General features: G+C 39.9%; 1 protein-coding gene across 1 annotated transcript in view; it reads right to left on the bottom strand.

The window, feature by feature from the left end:
• LOC139748091 (latrophilin-like protein LAT-2) overlaps positions 1–20,739 on the bottom strand; it is a 169,866-nt gene that overhangs the window by 50,981 nt on the left and 98,146 nt on the right. The window contains exons 4-7 of the mRNA XM_071660703.1: positions 18,026–18,203; positions 15,204–15,365; positions 10,276–10,416; positions 3,886–4,004 (exon numbers count right to left, since the gene is read on the bottom strand). Coding sequence (XP_071516804.1) covers positions 3,886–4,004; positions 10,276–10,416; positions 15,204–15,365; positions 18,026–18,203 — 600 coding nt within the window. The remainder of the gene's footprint in view (positions 1–3,885; positions 4,005–10,275; positions 10,417–15,203; positions 15,366–18,025; positions 18,204–20,739) is intronic.

The following is a 20,739-nucleotide window of genomic DNA, read 5'->3' as shown; positions in this document are numbered from 1 at the left end:
TCCCAAGCTCACTTACTCTCACCACCTTCTTCACCCCAACATTCACTCCTCTTTTCTGAAAACCCATACTAATCTTCACCTTAGCCTCCACAAGATAATGATCAGACATCCCTCCAGTTGCACCTCTCAGCACATTAACATCCAAAAGTCTCTCTTTCGCACGCCTGTCAATTAACACGTAATCCAATAACGCTCTCTGGCCATCTCTCCTACTTACATAAGTATACTTATGTATATCTCGCTTTTTAATATATATATATATATATATATATATATATATATATTTGGTAAAGTGTGTGGAAGAAGAAAGTTAAGAGTAAATGTGAAGAAGAGCAAGGTTATTAGGTACAGTAGGGTTGAGGGTCAAGTCAATTGGGAGGTGAGTTTGAATGGAGAAAAACTGGAGGAAGTAAAGTGTTTTAGATATCTGGGAGTGGATCTGACAGCGGATGGCAACCATGGAAGCGAAAGTGGATCATAGGGTGGGGGAGGGGGCGAAAATTCTGGGAGCCTTGAAGAATGTGTGGAAGTCGAGAGCATTATCTCGGAAAGCAAAAATGGGTATGTTTGAAGGAATAGTGGTTCCAACAATGTTGTATGGTTGCGAGGCGTGGGCTATGGATAGAGTTGTGCGTAGGAGGATGGATGTGCTGGAAATGAGATGTTTGAGGACAATGTGTGGTGTGAGGTGGTTTGATCGAGTAAGTAACGTAAGGGTAAGAGAGATGTGTGGAAATAAAAAGAGCGTGGTTGAGAGAGCAGAAGAGGGTGTTTTGAAATGGTTTGGGCACATGGAGAGAATGAGTGAGGAGAGATTGACCAAGAGGATATATGTGTCGGAGGTGGAGGGAACGAGGAGAAGAGGGAGACCAAATTGGAGGTGGAAAGATGGAGTGAAAAAGATTTTGTGTGATCGGGGCCTGAACATGCAGGAGGGTGAAAGGAGGGCAAGAAATAGAGTGAATTGGAGTCATGTGGTATACAGGGGTTGACGTGCTGTCAGTGGATTGAAGCAAGGCATGTGAAGCGTCTGGGGTAAACCATGGAAAGCTGTGTAGGTATGTATATTTGCGTGTGTGGACGTGTGTATGTACATGTGTATGGGGGGGGGGTTGGGCCATTTCTTTCGTCTGTTTCCTTGCGCTACCTCGCAAACGCGGGAGACAGCGACAAAGTATAAAAAAAAAAAAAAAAAAGAATATATATATATATATATATATATATATATATATATATGTATATATATATATATATATATATATATATATATATTTGGTAAAGTGTGTGGAAGAAGAAAGTTAAGAGTAAATGTGAAGAAGAGCAAGGTTATTAGGTACAGTAGGGTTGAGGGTCAAGTCAATTGGGAGGTGAGTTTGAATGGAGAAAAACTGGAGGAAGTGAAGTGTTTTAGATATCTGGGAGTGGATCTGACAGCGGATGGAACCATGGAAGCGAAAGTGGATCATAGGGTGGGGGAGGGGGCGAAAATTCTGGGAGCCTTGAAGAATGTGTGGAAGTCGAGAGCATTATCTCGGAAAGCAAAAATGGGTATGTTTGAAGGAATAGTGGTTCCAACAATGTTGTATGGTTGCGAGGCGTGGGCTATGGATAGAGTTGTGCGTAGGAGGATGGATGTGCTGGAAATGAGATGTTTGAGGACAATGTGTGGTGTGAGGTGGTTTGATCGAGTAAGTAACGTAAGGGTAAGAGAGATGTGTGGAAATAAAAAGAGCGTGGTTGAGAGAGCAGAAGAGGGTGTTTTGAAATGGTTTGGGCACATGGAGAGAAGGAGTGGGGAAAGATTGACCAAGAGGATATATATGTCGAAGGTGGAGGGAACGAGGAGAAGAGGGAGACCAAATTGGAGGTGGAAAGATGGAGTGAAAAAGATTTTGTGTGATCGGGGCCTGAACATGCAGGAGGGTGAGAGGAGGGCAAGGAATAGAGTGAATTGGATCGATGTGGTATACCGGGGTTGACGTGCTGTCAGTGGATTGAATCAAGGCATGTGAAGCGTCTGGGGTAAACCATGGAAAGCTGTGGAGGTATGTATATTTGCGTGTGTGGACGTATGTATATACATGTGTATGGGGGTGGGTTGGGCCATTCCTTTCGTCTGTTTCCTTGCGCTACTTCGCAAACGCGGGAGACAGCGACAAAGCAAAAAAAAATATATATATATATATATATATATATATATATATATATATATATATATATATATATATATATATATATATATATATATATATATATTTTTTTTTTTTTTGCTTTGTCGCTGTCTCCCGCGTTTGCGAGGTAGCGCAAGGAAACAGACGAAAGAAATGGCTCAACCCACCCCCATACACATGTATATACATACGTCCACACACGCAAATATACATACCTACACAGCTTTCCATGGTTTACCCCAGACGCTTCACATGACCTGATTCAATCCACTGACAGCACGTCAACCCCGGTATATCACATCGATCCAATTCACTCTATTCCTTGCCCTCCTTTCACCTTCCTGCATGTTCAGGCCCCGATCACACAAAATCTTTTTCACTCCATCTTTCCACCTCCAATTTGGTCTCCCACTTCTCCTCGTTCCCTCCACCTCCGACACATATATCCTCTTGGTCAATCTTTCCTCACTCATTCTCTCCATGTGCCCAAACCATTTCAAAACACCCTCTTCTGCTCTCTCAACCACGCTCTTTTTATTTCCACACATCTCTCTTACCCTATTATTACTTACTCGATCAAACAACCTCACACCACATATTGTCCTCAAACATCTCATTTCCAGCACATCCATCCTCCTACGCACAACTCTATCCATAGCCCACGCCTCGCAACCATACAACATTGTTGGAACCACTATTCCTTCAAACATACCCATTTTTGCTTTCCGAGATAATGTTCTCGACTTCCACACATTCTTCAAGGCTCCCAGAATTTTCGCCCCCTCCCCCACCCTATGATCCACTTCCGCTTCCATGGTTCCATCCGCTGCCAGATCCACTCCCAGATATCTAAAACACTTTACTTCCTCCAGTTTTTCTCCATTCAAACTTACCTCCCAATTGACTTGACCCTCAACCCTACTGTACCTAATTACCTTGCTCTTATTCACATTTACTCTTAACTTTCTTCTTTCACACACTTTACCAAACTCAGTCACCAGCTTCTGCAGTTTCTCACATGAATCAGCAACCAGCGCTGTATCATCAGCGAACAACAACTGACTCACTTCCCAAGCTCTCTCATCCCCAACAGACTTCATACTTGCCCCTCTTTCCAAAACTCTTGCATTCACCTCCCTAACAACCCCATCCATAAACAAATTAAACAACCATGGAGACATCACACACCCCTGCTGCAAACCTACATTCACTGAGAACCAATCACTTTCCTCTTTTCCTACACGTACACAGCCTTACATTCTCGATAAAAACTTTTCACTGCTTCTAACAACTTGCCTCCCACACCATATATTCTTAATATCTTGCACAGAGCATCTCTATCAACTCTATCATATGCCTTTTTCAGATCCATAAATGCTACATATATATATATATATATATATATATATATATATATATATATGTATATATATATATATATATATATATATATATATATATATATATATATATATATATATATATGTACATGTATGGGGTTGTATGTATATATGTGTGAGTATGAGTGTATGGGTCTTTCTTTGTCGTTTCCGGGCGTTACCCCGCTGAAGCGGCAAACGACGATCAAGTACAATAAATAAATGGAATATGATCGTCGAATAGATATACTAATAGATAAACACATATACTCAAAAGTAAATCCTAAACCTAACAAATGTTATTAGTCAAAGGAAGATGTTGTGGTGGGACTCACAACTCGTCGGTTCCGTAGCCCTGGGGTCTTGATGCTGCAGATATGGCCACAATAACCAGAGGCAGACCGTAGGACACCGCGTGATAGTACCATTTAGGTGAGTACTTCGTCTCAAACACCTGTGGGATAATTATCACGTTACGTTGTAGGAAGGTGCTGGTGGAGTGGCTAACCCAGTCACAGGTGAAGATTGGTAACTGGTAAGTGTGTGTTACAAGCTGCTTTATTGCGGAGTGGTATAGTGATGTTGAGCGACATGAAAGATCGTTGCTTAGAAATGTACATGAAGTGATGATGATGATGATAATGATAGAATATATTGATAATGATATATGGCAATGATGATGATGATGATAATGGTAATAACAACGATAATGATGATAATAGTATAAATCATGTTTGAAGAATTAGTGGTTCCAACAATTTTATATGGTTGCGAGGCATGAACTATAGAAAGGGTTGTGCGGAGGAGGGTGAATGTGTTGCAAATGAGATGTTTGAGGACAATATGTGGTGTAAGGTAGTTTGATTGAGTAAGTAATGGAAGGGTAAGAGAGATATGTGGTAATAAAAAGAATATGGTTGAGAGAGCAGAAGAGGGTTTGTTGAAATGGTCTGGTCACATGGAGAGAATGAGTGAGGAAGGACTGACATAGAGGATATATGTGTCAGAGGTGGAGGGAACGAGGAGAAGTGGGAGACCAAATTGGAGGTGGAAAGATGGAGTGAAAAAGATTTTGAGCGATCGGATCTTGAACATACAGGAGGATGAAAGGCGTGCAAGGAATAGAGTGAATTGGAACGATGTGGTATACCGGGGTCGACGTGCTGTCAATGGATTGAACCAGGGCATGTGGAGCGTCTGGGGTAAACCATGGAAAGTTTTGTGTGACCTGGATGTAGAAAGGGAGCTGTAGTTTCGGTGCATTACACATGATAGCTAGAGACTGAATGTGAACGAATGTGGCCTTTGTTGTCTTTTTCACCACGCCATTTCATGTGTGGCGTGGTGGCGATGGGAAAGGATGAAGGCAGCAAGTATGAATATGCATATTTGGATATATGTATATATCTGTATATGTATACCTATGCATACGTTGAAATGTATACGTTTCTATATGTGCCTGTGTGGGTGTTTATGTTGGGCCATTCTTCGGCCTCCTTGCGCTACCTTGCTAACGCGGGAGACAGCGACTAAGTATAATAGATAGATGAATAGAATAATAATGATGATAATAATATTAATAATGATACTAACAATAATAATAATAATGATAATGATGATTATGATGATAATAATAATGATAATAATGATTATGATTATAATAATAATGAGAATGATAATAATGATAATAATAATAATAATAATAATAATAATAATAATAATAATAATAATAATAATAATAATAATAATAATAATAATAATAATAATAATAATAATAATAATAATAATAATAATAATAATAATAATAATAATAATAATAATAACAATAATAATAATGATAATAATAATAGTAATAATAACAATAATGATAATGATAATGATAATGATGATAATAGTAATAATGATGATAATAACAATGATAATAACAATAATGATAATTATTATAAAAATAATGATGATGATAATACTGAAAATAACAATAATAATAATAATAATAATAATAATAATAATAATAATAATAATAATAATAATAATAATAATAATGATAGTAATAATAATAATAATAATAATAATAATGATAATAATAATAATAATAATAATAATAATAATAATAATAATGATATGTTTGAAGGAATAGTGGTTCCAACAATGTTGTATGGTTGCGAGGCGTGGGCTATGGATAGAGTTGTGCGCAAGAGGGTGGATGTGCTGGAAATGAGATGTTTGAGGACAATGTGTGGTGTGAGGTGGTTTGATCGAGTAAGTAATGTAAGGGTAAGAGAGATGTGTGGAAATAAAAAGAGCGTGGTTGAGAGAGCAGAAGAGGGTGTTTTGAAATGGTTTGGGCACATGGAGAGAATGAGTGAGGAAAGATTGACCAAGAGGATATATATGTCGGAGGTGGAGGGAACGAGGAGAAGTGGGAGACCAAATTGGAGGTGGAAAGATGGAGTGAAAAAGATTTTGTGTGATCGGGGCCTGAACATGCAGGAGGGTGAAAGGAGGGCAAGGAATAGAGTGAATTGGATCGATGTGGTATACCGGGGTTGACGTGCTGTCATTGGACTGAATCAGGGCATGTGAAGCGTCTGGGGTAAACCATGGAAAGCTGTGGGGGCCTGGATGTGGAAAGGGAGCTGTGGTTTCGGGCATCATTGCGTGACAACTGGAGACTGAGTGTGAACGAATGGGGCCTTTGTTGTCTTTTCCTAGTGCTACCTCGCACACATGAGGGGGGGAGGGGGATGGTAGTCCATGTGTGGCGAGGTGGCGATGGGAATGAATAGGGGCAGACACTGTGAATTGTGTGCATGGGTATATATGTATGTGTCTGTGTGTGTATATATATGTGTATATTGGTATGTATAGGTATGTATATTTGCGTGTGTGGGCGTGTGTGTGTGTACATTGTGTATTGGGGTGGGTTGGGCCATTTTCTTTCGTCTGTTTCCTTGCGCTACCTCGCAAACGCGGGAGACAGCGACAAAGCAAAATAATAAAAAAAAATAATAATAACAATGATAATAATAATAATAATAATAATAATAATAATAATAATGATAATAATAATAATAATAAAAATAGTAATAATAATGATAATAATAATGATGATAATGATAATAATAATAGCAATAATAATAATAATGATAATAATAATAATAATAATAATAATAATAATAATAATAATAATAATAATAATGATAATAATAATAATGATGATGATAATAATAATAATGATAATGATAATGATAACAATAATAATAATAACAATAATAATAATAATAATGATGATAATGATGATGACAATGATAATAGTAATAATGATAATAATAATTATAATAATAATAATGATAATAATAATAATAATAATAATAATAATAATAATAATAATAATAATAATGATAGTAATAATAATAATAATAATAATAATAATAATAATAATAATAATAATAATAGTAATAATAATGATAATAATAATAATAATAATGATAATAATAAAAAAAATGATAATAATAATGATAATAATAATGATAATAATAATGATAATAATAATAATGATAATGATAATAATAATAATAATAATAATAATAATAATGATAATATTTCAGTCACCCCCTCTCCTCATGAATTCAATTGAAATGCCATCCAATACAGCAGCCTTGCCACATTCATTCTTACGTAAGACTTTCACCACCTAATCTCTCTTCCCTAAACCACTTTGCATACCACTCCGACCCTAAAACCTTATACATACCACCCTTTCATCAAACACATTCAGTCAGGTACACAAAATTATTTTAAGTTTAATGCCTTCAAGACTCAATTTCTACCCATCTCTCTATCGAAAACTCCTCACAACTCTCGTCTCTTCTTTGACGGTTCTTGACTCAATGAACATACTTGGTATTACTGTAACATCCACTGTTTCTTGGTAACTCCATATCATGGAAATAGCTAAGTTTGCCTCTGAGAAACTGGATGTCCTGAGTAGATGCCGAAACTTCTCTTCTGAACAGTTGATCCATTTATACAAGGGTTCTAGTTCTGTATCCTTGCTTGACAGAGTTTAGTCGAAAGAGGTCTGACTTATAAACTGTCCCAGGCTAACCTCCAAACTCGTTCCCCTTGCCCTACGCCGCAATGTTGGTTCAGTTTCCCTCTTCTATAGGTATTACTTTGGTTCTTGCTCCCAAGAGATGGCTGCGTGTGTGTCCACACCACTAGCTAGACCACGCAATACTCGATAAGCTGCTGCCCCACATGATTATTGAGTAGCCATCGTCAACTCAAGGGTGGGCCGTTTTGAAACCTACTTCTTTCCCTGCACATCGAAGTTTTGGAACTCTCTACCTTCTTATGTCTTTCCCAATAACTATGACCTGGCACATTTTAAGAGACAGGTCTTTCACTTTCTCAAGAATTCTTAAATACTTTCTCTTCTTTTTCCTTTTTCCGTTCCATAATTCTCTCTGTATTTCAATTAAGGCTCTGCCTTGATGTGCACTTTTCTCAGTGACTGGAGCCTCCAACATAAAGAAAACACACACAAACACACGCATACGCACACACACACACACACACACACACACACACACACACACACACACACACACACACACACACACACACACACACACACACACACATAATATTTAATGAGATGGCCTTCATTAGAGCCTCAGTTGCCTGTGCTGTCTCAGCTAACAAAAAATAGTGGCCCTCCCCCCTGAGACGTCAATGACAAGTAGTTGCACCATAAACATATGCATACAACAGGCGGGCAAAGGAGGTCATTGTGAGGTCAACTCATGTCACTCAGGGGAATGAGGGTCCAATCTGACTGAGCTTATCAACCTGTTTTCAGGTCAGCATAGGATTTTCACAGGTCAGTTATACATCATCACATCGAAAGTACGCACTGTTTAAGGTAATGCAATTAAGTAGGATACTCAAAAATTTCTTTCTTGACCACCAGTTAAATCTATGATGATGGAGGCATTATCCCAGCCCATTTGGAGACGAAATGAGGCTTTGTTTTGGAATAAAACACTATGATGATGGTAGCTTCCAACACTATGTCTGTGTTGGTAAATACATATCGCTAACCCCTGTCCTCCCTGGCGAAGATGACAACTATCACAACCTTCACAAGTAATTGATTACGCACTACCAATCAGGACTTTGGGACAGTCTTAAAGAAGATTGTTTTTCACCGTGTTGTTGTAAGAGAAAGCCACCTGCATATCAAGTTTAATGAATATGAGAACAAATATTAATGAAATTTTCCTTTTTAAGTTGTCTTTTTTTATGTTGCAGGATCCAGTCCACATCAAAGCCGGGCCGTAAGTGAATTATAGAAAGGTTTATGAACGGGTAAAACAAAGACAAGGAAAAATGTTAATGAATTTTGGAGGAAGTGAAAAATCTGTCTTTTGAAATGTGCCAGGTCATAGCTATTAGGAAAGACATGATAGAGTATAGAGCTCCAAAGCTTCGAAAGGTAAGTGAAGAAAAGTTATCAAAACGGCCCACCCCTGAGTGTCATGTGTCTACTGCTTTTCCTGCGCTATGTATGGTTATTATTTCTTCCGGCTATGTCTTTAAGCTCGTCTCTGATCCATGTCGGGCATTGGAATTTTCTACCTGTCTCTGATATGTTGCTCAATTCATCGTCTGAAGATAATCGGCAAGGATCATAAATGTCAAAACATAGCCAAAGAAACAGGAAGGACTAACTCTCTTTACTAGGCATAGCAAGTGGTGTACCTTCACCAGAAAACCGAGCAAGCACTAAGTCTCCTTACCGAATACAGAAGGTGCCGACCTTTGCCTAATAGAGCAAGCGGTAACACGGCTCGCCAAACACAGTAGAGGTCCCCATCCTTTCTCATTAAGCTCGCTAATTAATGATCAACCTCATCAGCAGAAGCATCAGGCCCAGACATGATCAGAAGCCACAGGGAGCACTGCTTCTCCATATTCAACAAGACAGGTGCATTAACAGCTCCCTTGGATGATGAAAGAAAACACTGGAAAAAGTCCAAGAAAACAGAGAAAATAAGAACAGGGACGAATGAGGAAGACTGATTGTCAGATATGAAGTCTGATTTGCGTCCAGCAAGGAACTCGTGATATGTGCTCACTCTTCCAAGAAGACATAACAATGAACGACCCTCCAAAGTTAACGTAAGATGTACCAAGGTTACCGCAATAAGACACATGAGTTATTGATCTTCCACAGAAAAAGCTGTAAGTATTATCCTACACCAGCAGAAATCATCAACCATCCAGTGCAAACATAGCAAGCAACGTCCCTCCACCATCACACATAATCATCACTGATACCCCGAGCCAACACAGCAGATATATAGTATTTCCCACCAGATACAAAAGACGCAGACCTTCGCAAGGAAAATCAGCGACCATTAACCTTTTCCATAAGAAATAGTAACAATTTACCAGCCCAAACAGTTACAGCAGACACGCACACTACCTGTAATATGCAAGTTACCTTACCAGCAAACACAGAAGCACTGGTCCTCCCAGAGTAACTTTCTCCACCAGACACCAGAAGCAATGCTTTGCCCCAGGCTTTAGCTTTACTATCCTACCTTAGTTTACGATACAAATCAGATATGTAGGGTCAGGTTAATGTCTTTCAGGGGTTAATGTGGATCATAGATGTGATATCTGTCCCTCCCACATACAGCATAGTGGATACGTACCTGAACTATCATGAAGTAGAGGTTGACACCCTCGACGCCCGTCCAGCAGAAGGTGGCTAGCAAGAGGTAGTGTAGCAGACCTGCCACCACCCCGCACCACACCGCATCTCCAGTCTGCTCCAGACCCGACAACATCACCACCTGCAGCGATGAAAGATTACGTAACACGCAACGGTGGAGAGAGAGAGAGAGAGAGAGAGAGAGAGAGAGAGAGAGAGAGAGAGAGAGAGAGAGAGAGAGAGAGAGAGAGAGAGAGAGAGAGAGGATATATAGGAAAACAAAAGAAAACTGGCAAACATTCTATGAAGAATGAGAGAATGGAGAAAATTAGTCATTTCTTTAACACAAAATGTCATCCTTATCTCTCGACGCAAGAGGTTAGTCAGTCAGACTAACACACATAACTGGATTATCCATACACTCTTGGGTTACTGATGGCAGACTCATGGGTGATTCAGTGACTCATGTAAACTTTGTAAACAAACCCGGAGGGCCTTTGTTCCTGGTTTGCCTTCTCACTACTGCAGAGGGAGAGAGGGAGAGGCTTCACACCATGTTTGTCTTTGTGTTAGGAACGAGAATAGAGCGACCAGCTATTGCTGTCCAGGAAGTAAAGATCGTTCGTAAACTGACTAAAAATGATTAGCACTGGACTGTATGTGGTACCGATCATCCCAGGGGTGAAATGATAAGGGCTGACATTAACACAAGCTCTCAGATAGAGGGACCTCAGAGAAAAGCTTCACTCACGCTCCCTCTGTATTCCGTCTGGTGAAGAATTTTTCTTGATAACTGTTTATGTCCAGCAGCCCATGACCCTAGGATTCAGGATAGGATGAATAATGATCACACGATAACCAAAGAAGTTAATGATTTTGGTGTAATGAGATGGTACCAGCGGGATTCCAAGCCCTCCAGTTGTTGGTTAGAATGTTTAGTCTTTGAAGAGTTCGTGGTCAAAGCAGCTCCTCACTCGGTCTTGTTAAGAGACTTGCGTAAACTTTATGTACCACAAGGTTGATCACCTCACTGTAGGAGGCCTGGAGGCATGTCAGGGTCGAGGTTAGGTATTTATGTCGACGTCATCCACGGTAATAAGGACTCTGTACATCATGGAACTATGTCCTTCACATGTAAAGAAGGTTGCTGTTGACCCCTTACTCTCCAATTATGACTTGTTGTTGCTATTGTTAAGCTCTCGTAACAACAACAGTTGGGTTAACAATGAGATTACTAAGCAAGGCATTTGGAAAGTCACCAGAGATGGAGTGGGGCAGAGTCTGTCCTGTGGCGGAGGGTTAATAGCTAAATTTGTGGTTGATCTCAGTTCATTTCAAAGTTACTTTGGCGAGCGCTGTATCCTCTTACCGTGAGTAGACCGATGCTGTGCACTGGTAATTGTGTTCAGTGGCTGGAGTAGCACAGCTGCTCACTAGAGCCCAGAGCTGGAGTAGGCTAGCTGCCCACCAGAACCCTACTCCTCTGTACTTCTTATCGAGAGGGATGTAAGTTTTATGATGACTTAGCTGGGCATTGCTTCCTCTCTGATATAGAAGGAATCGAATTTTGGATGTCTTAGGAGTTAATCTGACTTTCAAATAAAAAATGTAACCTAAATCCTGACGACTGATTGCACGAAAGTATAGAGGCTGGAGGGTATGAAGGGAATACTTAGAATAAACAAATGGTAATTCATTGTGGAATAAGTACTACATTTGTCTTGAGAAACCACAAAGCCTCATCGCACACACACATCAGCAGCAATGTACTCAGTTATGTCAGCCACGTTGTTTCAGCTCTTTACCCTCAACAGTTCTACCTCTTTGGTGAGGGATGAGTAGGGATGTTTTCCCTCAGTAGCCACCTCGTGCTGTTGGGGGTCTTCTCTTACTCTACTAGAGTGCTATGTATCTTTGCCAGGTCCAAGAGGAAGTCTTGCTTTTAATGGTTGTTATCTTTTGATTGTCTTGGTGTGAGGAGCTTGTCTTCCCTAAATATTGCTAGTATCTATGTTGGAAACCTAGAGTGAGACTTTGCGAAGCCTTGGGAGTGAGTATCAAGCCAGCTTCTATCAAACCCTTGCATGTGACAAGTGGTAAGATGAAACACTTCAAGTATTTCTGCAATATCCACAGTACCATATCCAGCTTTCCCACTGGTGAACAATATATATGTTTCTTCTCTCCGCTTTGGCTTCTTTCCAAAACCCAGACGTCTAATTCCACCTCTCTCCTCCGCTCTCAAAGTTTAACACAACCTCTACCATCATTTCCATCGTATGTCTGTCCAGTGCATCTCAGAGTACCATAACTGACGTAGAGAAGGTACTGAGAGGAGGAAGTGTGGCGTGTATAGACGTTTACAGAACTGTGATCAGATGAACCAACAAGGAGCGATATTGTGTAGACACTTTTGTAAACACAACACAAAGGATTACATGCGAAAGAAATACATTCTTGGAGTTGTGAGACTGGTCGTTATGGTCTGGGTTATGAGCTGAGTGATTTATATTTTCTCCCAAGTAATCAAGAATGAAAAATGGCGTTTGGGAGCCTTCAACCTTCCTCTATCTATGTAGAAGGATCTCACCCATCCCGTATGGTGAAGGCTAAGAGCTCAGCTTAGGGATCAGAGGATTTCACGGCCTGATGGCGAAAAGAACTTATAGTGTTGGGGAATATTTTGTTCACTCTAGTATTTCCTGTGTCAAAGCTTTGGGAGAGCTAGACATGACAAACGAAGACAGAAAAATATTAGGAAAAATAATTCTAGTTGTGACACAGGTTGAGATGTCTGTTCTAAGCTAAGTAACACTTTAGCATAGTTTTAGTAAGACTGACGAAGGTATCAAAGCATGTTTGGCGTAGGCAATATTTGGAACCTTACACTGGCCACAAGCGAACATGATAAGCCTTACTGTGCTTCTAAACTCCATGTTTTACTATCAGAATAATTACCACCAGTTGATGAGAAGCTTAACTATACATAATGCTAAAGAGAACAAGAGAACAATGTGAACTATATGAAGAATCGGATAAACTTCAGACCTTTGCTATCAACATGGTAAAGAAATTTGTTCAGACGGCAGCTCGCTTTAGTAAGAAGGAACACGTAGTTCGCCGCCGGAACAGATCTAGCCAGAAGGAACTCCAACGATTCCCTGTCTAGCTCGGGGACAGGAACAGTTGGACACAAATAATTTTTCTGTGCAATAGGATTTCTCATTTTGTATAGTTTTATGTTCATTATCAAATAATTTTGAAGAGCACAGTTTCAGTTCAAATAATTTTCTATCATCAACTAAGTTCCCATTTCATTTACGTAAGAAAGATCAAGTGCAAATAGGTGTGAGCCTTTCCTGGGAACTCAATTTGTGAAAATGGGGCCCGAAATGAATCCTGCAAACTGGCTGAAAAAATGTCCAACATTATATCTGGTGTAGTATGCTGTATCTTGGAATACCTTTCTGTGCTACAATGAAAAACTCTTCAGAGATATTCGTAACATTTACCCTGTCCATACTCGTTTAACAGTGAACTACCTCAGTATCTCCTGATCTTGTTCCCCACTCAGTTCTTAACATAATCAGCAGATAGTTAGGCATTCAAAGCATATATTTGTAGAAGCAGAAAAAATCTTTGTAGCTATGCTTTCACATACAGTTGTTCGCTTCCAGTAACACACTTACTATTGTTTTACTTTTTATGGCATCCATTTTCTTGCATTATTTTGTCCTTTAAGTAGATCCCTCTTGCTTTGTAAGCACAGTTCTTTGATTTCGTGCAACCTATGCAATACAGTGTATAAATCGCGTAATGTATGTATACACTGTTATCCATGAAAATATCACAAAGAATAACATATGATTCTGAGGCTTCCAGAATCTACACAGAAAATTAGAACGACCTCAAAACCAAAGAAACAACACAAGTCCAATTTTCCAAATATATTTTTCCTTGTATGGTATAGGGGTGGTCCACGAGATATGACAAAGCGTTTGGATGTACTCTTTGAGAACTACTCATAATACCATTCCAAGGGATGGAGAGGACCACAGTAGTTACCAGAGTTAAACTGATGTATGTATGGTTGTTTAGTGGTTGGGATATTACTAATGTGGTGCAATGTTGTTCTCCAAAGTCTACTCACAACCATACTGGAGATCTGTAAAGGTGACAGATTATCACTTACATAGACCGTACCTCAAATAGTTCTGCACTCGAGAATACTCCCCTGGTCTAATATATGCTGCACTTTCTTTTACATTTATGCTTGCTGCAGTGAAGCATTATTTTCGTAGCTTGTCGATGTTTATGCAATCTAACAACATACGCAAAAGGCTGGGTTCAATTTTTGGATTGAAAAGACAGCAGACACCATCCTGAAGGAGATTGGGTAACATTCAAATGACCTTTGAACTCACTGTGCTTCATTCTTTGTCTTATAAAGATCTCAAGGTCGAGTGAGGGGACTTCAAAACCCTAGAGACAGGAGTGGTATAATTCTCAATGGAGATCATCCAAATCGTCCGTAGCGCACAAACGGTGTTGTAGGTCATGCTTGCTGAAGAAGACACTCCTCGATGCAGACCTATTCACTACTGTTGATGATTTTGCCACTCCAACTGTCGTCATAGTGAACATGGGAAGTTCATGTTACCTTTCCTGAGTATTGGTGGGACAGAAATAACCTTAACACCTGGAATGATACTTGAGAAAGGAACTAATATAATATAAGAAGAGTTAGCTAAACCTTGTCATTTAAGAAACATCAGGAGACATACAGACCTCCGACACCAGAAGGCAGCAGCAAAGGTTGAGGTGGACATACAAACCTCCGACACCAGAAGGCAGGAGCAGAGGTTGAGGTGGACATACAAACCTCCGACACCAGGAGGCAGGAGCAGAGGTTGAGGTGGACATACAAACCTCCGACACCAGGAGGCAGCAGCAGAGGTTGAGGTGGATGAGATTGGTGAGGTTGCCCCGAGAGCCAGGTGTCCTTAGGAGGGACGTCAGTGTTAGAATCGCAGCAGCAAGACCCACTAGGGAGAGGCTGCAACCGATGTACGTGATCCATACCAACATCGGCTGTGGAAAATGTAAGACAAAAATGATACGAAAAAAGAGGAACGATTAATCGTCTACAGCCCAGGTCACTAAGTGAACACTGTTTCCGATATATAGCCTCTACAGGATTTCTGAGCTTACCAATTACTCACTATATTATTTTGACAATAATCAAGGACAAAAGATGTGTTTGGTATAATGGCCACGTTAGAAACCCGCAAATTATAAGAGATCATCAGAGGCAATATACAACTCAACTGATGCTGCTATGAAGTGAGACGGAGAACGCTACCTGCTCCAAACATCTCATAACAAATAAGATAAAATCTGTTCTATTCTTCCCATCCACAAATATATTAAACAGACATGATGACATCACGCACCCTCGACCCAGATCCAACACCACCTAGAACCACACACCCTCCTCTCATCATATTTGCCCATGCGACTTACTTTCCTTTTTAAAACTCCCCAGAGTATCTAGTAGCTTTCTTCCAGCACCAGATATTCGTAACTCCTTCCACAAGGCATCTATGTCATCCCAATGGTGAATTTGTTCCAATATTTCTCACATAAGTTTTTCAAAGCGGAGGAAATGTTTCACGTCTTCTTAGCGTGTTACCACTTTTCCATTTCTTCCCGTCCCCACTGCCGTAATTGCTCCCTTCACACTATTCATCTTCCAAATAATATCCTCGGAGTTCACTGATATACTCTAACTGTATCTCTTATTTGCACTCTCTATATTTTCCTCTTGACCTCCTGCAACATTTTCTTGTGCACCTCCTAATCACTCGCACTTCTTCCATGCACACACCGCTAACATACATCTTTTTTACTCTTTTCTTTTTTTCATTAGCAATTCAGGTTCCGCATCCCAAAAATCACTACCATTTACCATACACCCATATCCCAGCTTCGGCATACCACCACCTCACAAGCACGTGTAAGTACGGCTTCCCTGGATCAGTAGCACTTCTCGCCCACTCCCTTTTGTTTCATATACCCTCACCTCATGCCACTCTTCACTCAGCTCTCTTGGTATCTCTGCACACGAGCCTTTTTGTTCAAGCTTAATTTCGTTCACCACTTCCTTTCCATTCATTATCATTTTACTCATCTAAATCCACAAATAAAATCTCACACTCGCTTATGCCAAGGAATGATCAGACATCCTGCTCACTGGCCCTCTCTGCATATAGCAACATCACATTTGTTTGCTTGTTAATTAGTACATAATTCAGTGATGCCCGTTAACCCTCTGCCTCACTCACTCACTCACGCACCTCTTTTAACACCATGCACTCTTACTTATCCATCCTTTCTCAGCACAGAGCTCAACAAGATAACTCATATTTTCAAATATACCAAATACCCTATGCCATCCAGTCAGTCCTACAACTGCCACATAACCCATTCTCTCATGAAAATTTCCCACCATGGAAACTCGATTCTTTTTTGGGTGTAAGTTGCTGGCACACTCACTCATTTCCTCCCAGGATATTCCCCTCTTAGCCTTCCTACTCTCGTTACCATGTATATAAGCACTAACAGTCATCCACCTAAAGTTTTCATCTCTCATATTCCCTCCAATGATCAACAAAAAGTAATTCTTAGTCCTTTCAGTAGACAAGTCACTGAGAATAATGTGATATACTTGACCTTAATCTCGATTTTGCTCCTTCATATATGATTTCAAAGTTTATCATCCATTCCTTTGGTCTTGATCGCCTATAAAGTGTCTTGAGAAATGTATGGTACATCGTATGTTGCTAAATCATCCTTTTATGAATTTGAGAAATACATGTATTTGTCAACCATCGTTTTTTAAAGAGAAAGTTGAATTAAGTCACTTCTGAAGATATGATGAGAGTTTCCGCGTTACTAGACAGAAAAGGAGTGGTAATCTTGGATAAGTTAAATCATATAAACAAGGTAGAAGTTCTTTCTAAGTGATATTATCTTTATGTCTTTTATTGTCATTACTCTGTAAGACTTCCTCCCCTAACTCAATATTATTGATGCTGGGCATAAAGCATTTCCCCATGTGAATTCTCATTCAAACTTGTCATGTACTTCTTATATCTTCACTCCATTCTCTACAACTCTTACCTAAGTATGACTTTGCCAGAATAACTGCTTATTCCAGATAAATTTATCAAATTTTTATTTAGATTATCTATTACTATAACTATCTCCTTTTCACAATTTCTTTGTACATCTCTCCCTCGTGTGTGTGTGTGTGTGTGTGTGTGTGTGTGTGTGTGTGTGTGTGTGTGTGTGTGTGTGTGTGTGTGTGTGTGTGTGTCCGTATGTATGTGACCATGAATGCATGTGCGTGCGAATGGATATATGAGAATCTGTACTCATAACTCATACATCTTCAGGAAAAGAACAGAGAATTAGGAGAGCATCAAAACAAGAAAGATCATCACATTATTCATACTAAATTTCTTCATAGATTCCCAACCAGTGATGGGAGGCACAAGAAGGGCTAACTACTGTGCTTGATCTTTTGGGGGGAGTCAGTAAGTGACCTATTCTACGTGTTGACAGTGAAAGAAGTTGTTAATTGAAAGAACGAATGTATGGACACACTAAGAGGAAGATGGCAGATAAGAATGGTGACAGCAAAGGTCGAAATAAGACACCATGACTCTCTTCTGCCGTTGTTCTTTCACCTCATTGATATCTATGATGCCGTTGATGTCCATAATGATGGCGAAGTTGGTGAGGTGATCACACGAACACTGGCTGCTAGAGGTGTTGTATGAGGTAAGCTGACACCCATGTGTGGACCAGCTGCTGTTGACCACGTCCCACCACACACAGCTGATGCTGTCCTCACTCAGATTGTACCTTATGAGATAAGGGGAGAGGACGAACAGTTATTCGTCAACATATATATGATATTTGTCCATACATTTTTACAGGAACAGATCATATTTAAAGGATACATGGTCCCTGCTCAAACATTTTACGTCCTCTGCTTCATATATGTGGATAAATATATATATATATATATATATATTCTGTTTCCCATTTTAGAAAGTTAATACAAGGAGGGGAGGATTTCCGGCCCCCCGCTCCCGTCCCCTCTAGTCGCTTTCTACGACACGCGAGGAATACGTGGGAAGTATTCTTTCACCCCTATCCCCAGGGATAATATACATATATACATACACACACACACACACACACACACACACACACACATGCACATACACATACACACACACACATACATATATATACATATGAAAAAATGTAAGAACAATTTAGAAACAAACTTTTAGCTTGAAATGAATGAAAAAAAAAAATGAATGTCACATAATGGTTCAACCTCTGGCTATGGAAAAGGAGATGTACAATTTAATTCACACAAACGTCAATAGCAGTTCTCATCAATTTCACCACTGTGTCAATAAGCTTCAATGTCTAAGCTACATTTTTCTCCAACTTCACTATTTTCTTGTCAAAAACACCATGCATGAAAACTATCACTCCATTAACACAACTATAAACATTTACTTCCCCTTTAAAAGTTCTGGGGAAGTCTGTCTCGATACACTGCGGCGAGGCGACGCGACGCTGACACAATCACTGTCACAATATCACTTCTGCCTCCTCAAATCAATCACTCAGCCACAGTGCAGGCCTTCATCGTCGAAATCGTGTAGGAAGAGAGGAAAGTGATTGGTTCTCAGTGAATGTAGGTTTGCGGCAGGGGTGTGTGATGTCTCCATGGTTGTTTAATTTGTTTATGGATGGGGTTGTAAAGGAGGTAAATGCAAGAGTCCTGGAAAGAGGGGCAAGTATGAAGTCTGTTGGGGATGAGAGAGCTTGGGAAGTGAGTCAATTGTTGTTCGCTGATGATACAGCGCTGGTGGCTGATTCATGTGAGAAACTGCAGAAGCTGGTGACTGAGTTTGGTAAAGTGTGTGGAAGAAGAAAGTTGAGAGTAAATGTGAATAAGAGCAAGGTTATTAGGTACAGTAGGGGTGAGGGTCAAGTCAATTGGGAGGTGAGTTTGAATGGAGAAAAACTGGAGGAAGTGAAGTGTTTTAGATATCTGGGAGTGGATCTGTCAGCGGATGGAACCATGGAAGCGGAAGTGGATCATAGGGTGGGGGAGGGGGCGAAAATTTTGGGAGCCTTGAAAAATGTGTGGAAGTCGAGAACATTATCTCGGAAAGCAAAAATGGGTATGTTTGAGGGAATAGTGGTTCCAACAATGCTGTATGGTTGCGAGGCGTGGGCTATGGATAGAGTTGTGCGCAGGAGGATGGATGTGCTGGAAATGAGATGTTTGAGGACAATGTGTGGTGTGAGGTGGTTTGATCGAGTAAGTAACGTAAGGGTGAGAGAGATGTGTGGAAATAAAAAGAGCGTGGTCGAGAGAGCAGAAGAGGGTGTTTTGAAATGGTTTGGGCACATGGAGAGAATGAGTGAGGAGAGATTGACCAAGAGGATATATGTGTCGGAGGTGGAGGGAACGAGGAGAAGAGGGAGACCAAATTGGAGGTGGAAAGATGGAGTGAAAAAGATTTTGTGTGATCGGGGCCTGAACATGCAGGAGGGTGAAAGGAGGGCAAGAAATAGAGTGAAATGGAGTCATGTGGTATACAGGGGTTGACGTGCTGTCAGTGGATTGAAGCAAGGCATGTGAAGCGTCTGGGGTAAACCATGGAAAGCTGTGTAGGTATGTATATTTGCGTGTCTGGACGTGTGTATGTACATGTGTATGGGGGGGGGGGGGTTGGGCCATTTCTTTCGTCTGTTTCCTTGCGCTACCTCGCAAACGCGGGAGACAGCGACAAAGTATAAAAAAAAAAAAAAAAAAAAAAATATATATATATATATATATATATATATATATATATATATATATATATAAATATATATATATATATATATATATATATATATATATATATATATATATATATATATATATATATATATATATATATATATATATATATATATATATATATATATATATATATATATATATATATTTTTTTTTTTTTTTTATACTTTGTCGCTGTCTCCCGCGTTTGCGAGGTAGCGCAAGGAAACAGACGAAAGAAATGGCCCAACCCCCCCCCCCCCATACACATGTACATACACACGTCCACACACGCAAATATACATACCTACACAGCTTTCCATGGTTTACCCCAGACGCTTCACATGCCTTCTTCAATCCACTGACAGCACGTCAACCCCGGTATACCACATCGATCCAATTCACTCTATTCCTTGCCCGCCTTTCACCCTCCTGCACGTTCAGGCCCCGATCGCTCAAAATCTTTTTCACTCCATCTTTCCACCTCCAATTTGGTCTCCAACTTCTCCTCGTTCCCTCCACCTCCGACACATATATCCTCTT

Source organism: Panulirus ornatus, chromosome 72 (genome assembly GCF_036320965.1).
Source record: "Panulirus ornatus isolate Po-2019 chromosome 72, ASM3632096v1, whole genome shotgun sequence".
In the NCBI taxonomy this organism is placed as follows: Eukaryota; Metazoa; Arthropoda; class Malacostraca; order Decapoda; family Palinuridae; genus Panulirus; species Panulirus ornatus.
Note: the sequence above shows the minus strand (reverse complement) of the source record. Positions and strands in the feature narration are given on the sequence as shown.